This window comes from Octopus sinensis, linkage group LG2 (assembly GCF_006345805.1).
Source record: "Octopus sinensis linkage group LG2, ASM634580v1, whole genome shotgun sequence".
Taxonomy (NCBI): Eukaryota; Metazoa; Mollusca; class Cephalopoda; order Octopoda; family Octopodidae; genus Octopus; species Octopus sinensis.
This window is the reverse complement of record NC_042998.1, coordinates 76,931,172-76,942,817: the sequence shown is the minus strand read 5'-3', so window position 1 is coordinate 76,942,817 and position 11,646 is coordinate 76,931,172. Positions and strand designations below refer to the sequence as shown.

Genomic DNA, 11,646 nt, shown 5'->3' with positions numbered 1-11,646 from the left:
TCCACCAGTGGTAGACAAGAGTTAATCACTGGGAAAATATGACATCACACAAACATGAAACATTCACACGCTCGCACGTACACACACACACACATACACACACACACACACACACACACACACACACACACACACACACACACACCACACACACACCACACACACACACAAGCAAACAAGACATGTGTGAGACGGAGAAGCACACAACTATCCAGCGCATCGTAACCGTCAACGCATCGGAATTTAGTTTACATACATACTGGACGCAGACCCGTAAACACGGACGAATTCTCCGCAGAGTCACTTACTCTCACAATATATATATATAATACCGTATATACTCGAATAATAGTCAACCTTAGGTAAAAGTCGACCACTGTTTTGGGCCCCAAAATTGTGAATTTGCCATAGTATTTCACGAACAGAGCAATATTTGTGGGTGAAAGTACCGTATAATCTTGTACGTAGAAACACAATTGTTACAAAAAATGTATAGCTACCTTAGTGTAACCTGTTCTATAGTTTCAATAGTTAGTACTTATAATGGAATGCTCATTGCTTATAGTAAAACATCATGTAATAGAGAGCACTACACATCTGTTGATGGGTGCTACCTCACCATTTCTAAAATATATCCACAGAATATTTTGCAAGTCTACATAGATCTTCAAGCACAATAAATACATGCATCTTCAAGCACAATAAATACATGCATCACACACCCGTTGTTTAAATAGTGAGAAACGTGCTTCACAGACAACACTATTGGCGAACACTGGCAAAAGCCATTGTCTGAATTCGTACAAAGACGATTTTGGTAAGCCTAAAATCATTCAATAGAATTGGTAATATTACTGTAATTAATTTTGTCTTTGTTTTTATTAGCTGAGAGATTAGTTGGCGCTCTGTTGCTGATACCGTACTTTGAATTCTAGCTTAAATTTCAGCCCCTCAAAAGTAGTTTCCATGTAATAGTCAGCCCCATAACTTTGACCTAAAAATAGTCTAAAAAGTTTCGATTTTTACATGAGTCTATACGGTATATATATATATATATATATATATATATGTGTGTGTGTGTGTGTGTGTGTGTGTGTGTGTGTGTGTGTGTGTGTGTGTCTATCTGTCTGTCTGTCTGTCTGTCTGTCTGTGCGCGCGTGTGTGTGCGTGTGTGATATATATATATATATATATATAAAATATTATTAGAGACAAAACCACTATTTTGCAAAACAAACAAGGAAAGACTTAATCAATACATAAAATTTTAATAAATAGTCAAAAAAACTGCCACTACAATTGTTTCTTGTCTTGATCGACAATCTTCAGGTGGACTTCCAATAATGGTACAAGAATTGGGGGATTCTTGTTGAATTCTTCAATTATAGATTGTATCACAAGACCCAGGTTACTATGCATGGTAAATTCATTTAATGAAGGACATCCCACAACTTTTGATTGGGAATCCACCCAAGGGTGTTTGGCAGGAGGTTGTATAGTAACAACTGGTTTCTCCTGTGGAAACTGGGGTGGCAGAGATACTCGGAGGCAAACATTGGTACTGCCACTAACTACATCTCGAAAAACTTCTTGGATTTTGGGGTTGACTTTTTTCAAAGACTCTATTTGCTTGTTTTTCTGAGCTTGAAGATTGGTGGTAGAAACGGCTTTAGTTTTACCCCCCAGTAACCAGTTCATGTTTGTAATATTAAAGCCAGCAGCAGTGATAACAAAACTGTTGACAGGATCGCTTTTACATTGGAACCTTGTAAAAGCGATCCTGTCAACAGTTTTGTTATCACTGCTGCTGGCTTTAATATTACAAACATGAACTGGTTACTGGGGGGTAAAACTAAAGCCGTTTCTACCACCAATCTTCAAGCTCAGAAAAACAAGCAAATAGAGTCTTTGAAAAAAGTCAACCCCAAAATCCAAGAAGTTTTTCGAGATGTAGAATATCACGTGTCATTTGTTAGTGGCAGTACCAATGTTTGCCTCCGAGTATCTCTGCCACCCCAGTTTCCACAGGAGAAACCAGTTGTTACTATACAACCTCCTGCCAAACACCCTTGGGTGGATTCCCAATCAAAAGTTGTGGGATGTTCTTCATTAAATGAATTTACCATGCATAGTAACCTGGGTCTTGTGATACAATCTATAATTGAAGAATTCAACAAGAATCCCCCAATTCTTGTACCATTATTGGAAGTCCACCTGAAGATTGTCGATCAAGACAAGAAACAATTGTAGTGGCAGTTTTTTTGACTATTTATTAAAATTTTATGTATTGATTAAGTCTTTCCTTGTTTGTTTTGCAAAATAGTGGTTTTGTCTCTAATAATATTTTATAATATTTTACTATAAAATTGGATTTAATCCTAAATCTGATTTTTTCCCTGTAAATTTGGATTTATTCCCTAATATTTATTATATATATATATATATATATATATATATATTATATATATATATATATTATATATATATGTATACATATGCGTATATATATGTGTGTATTCGTACATATCTATATATGTGTATATACATATACATTACTACTTCGACAAGAGACTTCCGACGATCTCATCTATTTCAAGGGTTCAGTGGTATATGGGGCTGCGTGTATATTTGTGACGCACAAGTACATAAATGTGTATAAAAGCATACATATATACATATATACACTCGCACACGCACACATACACACACATACAAGCACACACTCACACACACCCACACACTTAATTTCATATGAAATTGAATCTTGTTACTTAAGTTGTACCAGACGCAAAACCTACGTAGCAAATCTTCAGGTCTTTATTAACTCAACGTCTCTTTTTACATTGCCGCTCGGAGATGATGATCAAATGAGACATTTGTTGAACGTTGCGATAACAAAACTTGCAGATTAACATCTGGTTTAGTGTGTTACTACTTTGAAACAATCGTCATTTTGTTATGAGACAATTGCAGTCCGTGCGTTACCTGTTCCATTCTTTGCCTTTTGGATTTTTCATTGGCATTCGTAACAGCTTTATTTGCGAAGCCGTAAGATTGTGTGGTGACCGTCCACCTACTAATATGCGATTTGATATTTATATGGGAAGAAGTGGGTCTTATATATATATACAAGAGTTAAGAAATGGCGTAGATAAGATCCGGCCTACATATGTTTCATACGGGGAGAAACCTCGGAAGTAAGTGGTAAATATCCGAGCGAGATGTACTCTTCAGGTCAACGATATCGTGATTAAATGAGAGTTTACATTATCGCAAGGAGGTACTTGTTACCGCATGGAAGATTCAATATAAAAATATTTTTTTCAATTTATCGTACAACTTTCCATCTCAATAAACCACTATTTTCCTTGACAGTTGTTTTAATATTTACCACGAATATCTTGAAGCTAACGTTCTTCCTACACCTCGATCCTTGGATCTCATATATATATATATATTATATATATATATATATATATAATATATATATATATATATATAATATATATATATATATATATATCTATATATATATATATAATATATATATATATATACATATATATATATATATATATATATACGTCTTACCATGTTGAATGGGTTTTTTTAGTATGTGAGGAGTGTACTGACCGGAAATTTAAGTATTGGTATGTGTCCATTAATTTGTAAGATATGTCTGTTTCGATATTTTCGCCTTTTTAATGATAAGGATATCCAGAAATGGTTGTTCCTTTCTATTACATTCCATAGTAAATTGTATTGCTTCGTGAAGCCTGTTTATGATAGAATGGAATCTTTGTAGGTCATCTTATCTTCTATCCTAGGTAACCCACAACGAACCAAGAAACAAAGCTATATTCCCAGCTGCAGGAAACGTTCAGTTACGACTTCGCCACATACATTAATAATAACCGGAAACGTTACCTAAAATATTGCTTCATTTTCTGGAATAAACTTCATTAAATCGAGCATCTCCAGGGCCCTGAGCATTTCTGTAACAACACTGATAAAAACAAACCAACAAAATAAGATGGAAAAAGGAGTTATCCCTTTTGTCACTTACAACCAAGGAAATTCGACATTGTGGAAGCCGCCGAACACTATCTCCCATTTTTTCAGCAATCCCACAAAATTAATGCACTCATATAAGACTCACAAATAATATATAGCAGACGTCAAGTATCCAAACTAAAAATTATGCTCACCAAGGCGAAATTTATGTCTAACATTGAAACTATGCAAGTTAAGAAATGCGGGGGTCCTCGATGCCGAACTTATGAATACATTGAAGCGGGTGGACAAACCTCCTTTAAAAACAATGATATTTTCAAAGTTAATGCAAGCATGAATTGCCAAACAAAAAGATTTACTGTGTAAATTATCCACAATGTGCAAAATACTACATTGGTGAAACCGGAACGAGACATGACAGAGTTAGTGTACAGAAACAAAAATTAGAGACCTTTCAGCCAGAAACACTACTTGCAGTGAACACGTAGCATCATGTGGAAATGGAAAATTCACAATCTTGCCCTTCGATAAGTTACGGTCGGACAACGAACATTTCCGGAAATAAAAAGCAGAATTCTTCATTAGTACGTACAAACCACTACTGGACCCAAAAATGGATATTTCACCCACCAATAACAGGATTCTCTCTTTGCTTAAAAAAATGCATAGATCCAAATAGAAGAGGATGGCACCCACACTTTCAATAATTAGATCGTTGAAGTGATGAACAACCCCCGGACGTACTCTACCATTTCGCTAATCCCCCTCCCCCAATATAATATGTGAACTTAAAAACTTGAGTAGTGTAGATACGTATACATACGTGTGTGTACGTATGTATGTGAAAGTAGGTATATCAAAATATACATATATGTGTAGTTGAAAAATATCGTTATAGGTATAAATATACCATAAACAATTATAGAAAATGGAGGAAAAAAGATGTTGTACCAAAATTAGATTTAATACAAATTAGGATTCAATACATACGCGCGTTTCAAAGGACAATATAAATACGTAAGAAAAAAATATTATCATAGTAATTATAATTAAATTTATGCATTGTCATTCTCATCAGTGTGAAGAATTATTGGAAGGCCATCAAAAAAGGTTTAATAAAATAAAGTAAATAAAATAAGATACAATAAGGAAGAATACAGAAGGGGTAAAAGGGAAAAATCGGATATTTACAAGCAAGTTGTAAAAGGGGGAAAAATAACTGTAATAATAATAGTGAGAGAGACGAAAGAGAAAAAAGACAGACATATCAATGTGTATGCACGTCTATATGTGCAGTAAACTATAACATAAATTTTTCAAAAGTCATCGACTTACCATCACCATCGAGCAGGATCACACTTCTGTTAACTTTTTGGATGCAAACTTTAACCTCACTACTCCCGCTTACCAACCATGCCATAAACCTAATAGCAATATTACTTATATACATGCGCAGAGCAATCAGATTTCTAATATTCTTGATAACATACCTTATAACATTGAAAATAGAATTAACTCATTATTCTCAAATGAAGAAATTTTTAATAAGCATAAGACTATTACAATCTGGCTCTTAGGAACGCTGGTTATAAATATCAAATTAAGTATGAATTAACAATGAATTTTCCAATCATAACAACAGGTATATGAATATGCATTTCAATAAACACACCACAAGCTCTACACACCATCATGAATTGGAACATCCTGGCATACAACTTAACTCTATGAAGTATATTTGTAAATATAACTCCACCATAAAAAAAGATTTAACAACTATGAACCAAATAACAAGACTTTTACTAACCACATTTCTACTAATACCTATATTTCTAATATGATAGATAATTGTAATGTCACAGGCAGCCATTACGAGAAAAACATTAACATAGCGGTGGTGCCCCAGCATGGCCGCGGCCTTCGGGCTAAAACATTTTTAAGGATTTAAGGATAGCCGGAAATAGTAACACAAAGCTATGTCTTTTCACAAAAAAATCTCTTATTTTTTCATATACACTTACTTCCCCACACAACCACATAACCAACTTTAATGATGTCCCATATTTTCCTAATAATAATAATAATAATAATAATAATAATAATAATAATAATAATATCTATGTTAGAAGAAACCTATACCTTTTATTCGAATGGGTGACTCGTCTAATAAAAACCACGATACCAATAAGAAACACAATAATAACATAATTTGGATTATATTTCCTTTTGCTAAACATTTGAAGTCTAATTTTATAAAGTCCATCTGTTATATTATTAAATCAAATTTTAGTAAATCTAGGTATGCTGGGATATTCAATAACAGAATGATTAGATTTGGCTTTTCTGTTTCTCCTAACTTATTTAGGATTATTTCTTCCTTTAACAATAGAAAAACAAATCTTTACTACAAGAATTTAACCTCCTTTACTACTTATACTAACCCCAATTATTCAAATAGCTCTGTAACTTCTACCAACAATTCCCATACTCACACAAACTTTTCCTCTATCAACGCACATACACATAACAATAGTACGTCTAATATTAGTAACAATTGTAACTGTAGAAAACCTAACACCTGTGAGGTTAAAGGTAATTGTAAAATGAAAAATGTTGTATATTAAGCTACTATTACATTACATGATCTCTCTAGACTTCATTATATAGGTTGCACGCAGACCCCTCTTAAATTACATTTGAATAATCATAAATCATCTTTTAATGATCCTCGGAAAGAAAGTAGTACTGGCTTATCCAAAAAGGAATGGCAAATTAAAAGAGACAACATAAATTTCTCAATTCCTTGGAACGTTGTTTCTTATAGGATTAGAAATAGAACGTGCCTTTTATGCTTTGATGGGTCTTATATAATTATGAAAATGAACCGTTCTATCTTAAATTTTCTGCGTGTGCATGTATGTATGTATGCCTTTGTGGACATGCTTATGCACTTGTGCTCATGTGTTTTTTATATGTATGTGTCTATATATATATATATGTATGTATCTGTATGTGTATAAATATACATATGTATATATATATATATATATATATATGGGTATTTTATGTATATGTATATGTATGCTTATATATGCACATATGTATATATATATTCGCATCTGGGTATGTATGTATGTGTATAATTGTATGGTTTTGTGTTTGCGCATGAATGTATTTTATGTCTTTGCTTGTGTATATACAAGTATATGTACCCCAGATACACCTATATCTCTTATACATAGAATCATACAGCACAACACAATCTGAGATCAGTTTGACAATCCCCACCGACAATTGTAAGACATTTCTCCAGAAAAGTAAACAAGTAATCTTTAAAAAAATCTCCCCACCAATGTTAGCAAAGAACATACAAGATTAACAAACCCAACTGCAAAATTATATTACTAAAAAATTATATTCATTAGAACTATCAGTGAAGTCAATCCTTTCATTTTTCAAATATACCTAACTCTACTAAGGATTTAACACATTTTCCAATACACACACACATATATATATATATATATATATATATACGTATCCTTCTGTGGTAAGTAGCTTGTTTATCAACTACATGGTTCTGGGTTCAGTCCCACAGCGTGACACCTTGGGCAAGTGTCTTCTACTATAGCCTCGGGCCGACCAAAGCCTTGTGAGTGGAGACTGAAATAAGCCCATCGCATATATATATATATATATATATATGTTTCTATGTCTGTATTTGTGTCCCCCCCCCCACTAACATCGCTTGACAACCGATTCTGATGTGTTTACGTCCCCGTCACTTAGCGGTTCGTCAGAGAGACCGATAGAATAAATACTAGGCTTACAAAGAATAAGTCCTGGGGTCGATTTGCTCGACTAAAGGCGGTGCTCCAGCATGGCCGCAGTCAAATGACTGGAACAAATAAAATAATAAAAGAAAATATTGCTAGTTATATATATGCATAATGACATAACATACATATATACGTTATACACACGTGCATGTGTGTGCGTGTGGGCGCCTGCGTGCGTGCGTGATTGCCATTGTAAGAGCACGTATATGTGTATGTATGAACGTATTTAATGCTGAAAGTAAAATATTCACACAGCTTACAGCATATAGGTAAATTAAAATTCGAAAATGCACAAAATGTTTTTAGTTCACTAAAAACTCTATCACTAAATGTCATACTGTAATTGGCAAAAGACATTCTACAACAAAAACAGTCAAATATGTTTTATTACGCGAAAACCTTTGCAAACACTCGGCAAACCAGTCTAAAAGGTGAAAAGAAATTAAAGAAAAATATCGAACTATCAGCAGAAAAAGAGAAGCAAAATCCTGAAAAATATAGTGGCAAGTACAAAGCTATATTCAAAACCTACAGATATATTATCAATACATTTAACCTACTGAACTGCGGAGTATGCTGTTGTTATTTGTAACTTCACTTCAAAAAAATTCTTATTTTCTATATAAGAATTATTTTTTCGTATTGCAAGGCATATTTAGAATATATCCTAACATATAAATGCTGCCAAGAACCTTATTTTTGCCAAACTGGGTTGACACTCTCTAGAAGAGGGAACACTAAGACCGCAACAACTTCCAAAGCCATAGAAGAGAATAATCCCCATAAAAAATCCCCCTGAAGAAACATATAGATATGTACAAAGACTAATGCTGTCGAATATTACTGTTCATATATATAATATGTATATATATATATATATATATATATATATATATATATATATATATATATATATCAATAATAACAAAGGGTAAAATTAATTAATTAAGAAGTAATCAATAATTTCACCAAGTAGAATTCGGCATGAAAAAAAGGACCATTTCATGGTAAACTTAAGTAATACTTAATAAATAGGGTTCAGCAAAGATTTGCTTTACCACATACCGAAGTTTAGAAATAGCAGCTAAAAACTGTTAGCTATTTCTTCTACTTTAAAAAGGGACTCCCAGAAAAATCAAAATACTTGAAAACAATCCACACAGGCAGAGAGGAAAGGTAACGAAAATCAACCAATATCTGGTCACCTATGGACGCGCGTTTCAGAATGAGATTGGAATAAAGAATATAGAATTATACTTTACCAACCGTTTTCCTCATCAGCATAGGACCCCATCAATAATTAAACATTGAAATATTAAATTCGAAGGTACTGGAATAATTGAACATATATCTCCACCTAACGGTATCAAACAGTAGAGGAAATAGCTAATGGTCTTTGGCTGCTATTTCTAAACTTCGGTATGTGGTAAAGCAAATCTTTGCTGAACCTATTTATTAAGTATTATATATATATATATATATATATATATATATATATATATATATATATATATATATGTGTGTGTGTGTGTGTGTGTGTGTTGTGTGTGTGTGTGGTGTGTGTGTGTGTGTGTGTGTGTGTGTGGTGTGTGTGTGTGTGTGTGTGTGTGTGTGTGTGTGTGTGTGTGTGTGTGTGTGTGTGTGTGTGTGTGTGTGTGTGTGTGTGTGTGTGTGTGTAAACATACATATATACATAATACATATGTATTATACATACGTGTGCGTGCGTAAGTTATGTATATGCTTTTATGAGCGAAAAATCTAATAAACATTAGTTGAAGCACGCAGTAAGTATAGTGCAAATATTTGCTAAACTCCATGCTTTTAGATTTACCTGTATACATATAATATTCACATCGTAATTGAAAATAAATTGGCCATAAACAAAGGCACGAAAATGATACATTTCTTTGTCATCGTAATATTTAAAGACTGGGATGCTTAGATGGCGTTGAATAAAATTTGAAACCTATGTGTAATAGAATGCTAATCAACCAATGACAGAAGTAATATTTCCTGCCATGACTACAAATAACTCACCTGATGAAAGTGTTTATTGAAGAGAATAATTTAGCTTTATATATATATATATATATCACTGTTTCTAGTGATATATGTATATAAATGTGTCATGGTATCGTTTTTTGAAAGAAATGTACCATCCTTTCATGCGATTTCGTTTTCCCATTCACTTCCGTCTTAATACAGGTTCTTAGTTGAAATAATCTTTTCCTGGCTTCTGGGCAATATCGTATTAAAGATAGCAACTTATTCTTCATTTTTAATATAATTAAGAACAATTTTAGTAATTTCTGTTATTCATGTATTGACTATATTTTAGCTTCCTACATTCACATGGAAAATCTTTTTCAATGCGATCTCAAGAGCTGAGCAAGAGTTAATCCTGATAATAAATCAAACTTGTACATTTGATGCAGAACTTCACTATTCAATTCTAAATGCACACATTTTTGCCTGCATTTGGAAAACAAAATGATCTAAAAGAAACTTACGCATTTACGATTTGTTTGCACATTTGTCGCAGGTTCATCCAACAATGGTTGCAATTGCAGCTGAATAATTGAGGGATAACTCAAAACACTGAAGAGGTTTCTTCCATGTATTAAATCCTTCTGTTAGAATTCATGCATTTACCCCTTTAATACTCCTTAGAACAATACGTGCAGTCGTAATGAATGAAATCCAAATAAATTAGCTAAAATGAATCGAAAGAATGCATATGTTTCACAAATATTCCGCAGAGGAAAATAAGATATACCGGTTGATTTAGTTGAATAACAGTAGCAAGCCTGGGAATAGATTTTTATGCTTGTTGTTCTGGTGATGCGTCAAGGATGCCGAAATTACGAACAGAAATATCATTATTATAAATATCAGATTCTAGTTTCAATTATGCATACGGATTTGTTTCAATGGCCAATAGAGTGGAACCATTTCAATTGACTGAAAAACTTTAGTATGAAACTTGTTAATACTGCTTTTTGAAAGAAAAGAAGACATTTTGTTGGTGGTTATTTATAATTTTAATTATATTAATCGAAGAAATTAAAAATGTTAACCATTTAGATGATTGTTATTGCATATGAACACTTAAGCACCATCTGCTCGAGTGAGTTTAAAATAGAGAACTACATGATAGTCCGGTGTTTTTATTCGTGTAACTGAGGCACACAGACTGATATATTCTCTCTTCACCTCATTCTTGAGCAGAACGATATGTTTAATGATTATTGCAGATATGTTGTGCAGAACCTTGTGTAATTCAGATTTGTGATAAGTCAAATTGCACAGCTTTATATCTAAATCATACAAGTTACTCTAGAAAAGGTAATTTAGCATACTTTTGCTCATTATATAATATTATATTATCGATTACATTACACTGCCATTATCTGTTCATTGAATGTGTTATTTTAAACGATGAAAGCATTTTTCTGAGAGAGGGGTAATTGTTTAACTAAGACAAATAGGACCTCAGATTAAAAATATAAATTTATAATTAATAAAAAAAATATTAACAAATTACTAAAGCGGCAGAATCAAGCAAAACTATGGATGTATTGCATCGGCATAAAGTAATCTTTATTGGAATTGTCTCTAGCAGTAATTCTTTTCATTCAAGGCTTCGTGAAGGCCAGTTTGCTTGTGTTTCTTTGTCCTTCAGTACATCATCTGCGCGATGATGTTTCCTTTCTGGTTCATCTATTATACTTTAAAATAGTGGAACAAAAGCTCTATCCCCAAATCCCAGTAGTGTTGATTGTTACATATT

At 33.0% G+C, this 11,646-nt stretch overlaps 1 protein-coding gene across 1 annotated transcript in view; it reads left to right on the top strand.

Annotated features, from left to right (window-relative positions):
• Positions 1–1,827: 1,827 nt before the first annotated feature.
• The window catches only part of LOC115224989 (vacuolar protein sorting-associated protein 37A-like), a 22,129-nt gene continuing 12,310 nt past the window's right edge, over positions 1,828–11,646 (top strand). The window contains exon 1 of the mRNA XM_029795921.1: positions 1,828–2,193. Within this exon, the coding sequence (XP_029651781.1) occupies positions 1,828–2,193 (366 nt within the window). The remainder of the gene's footprint in view (positions 2,194–11,646) is intronic.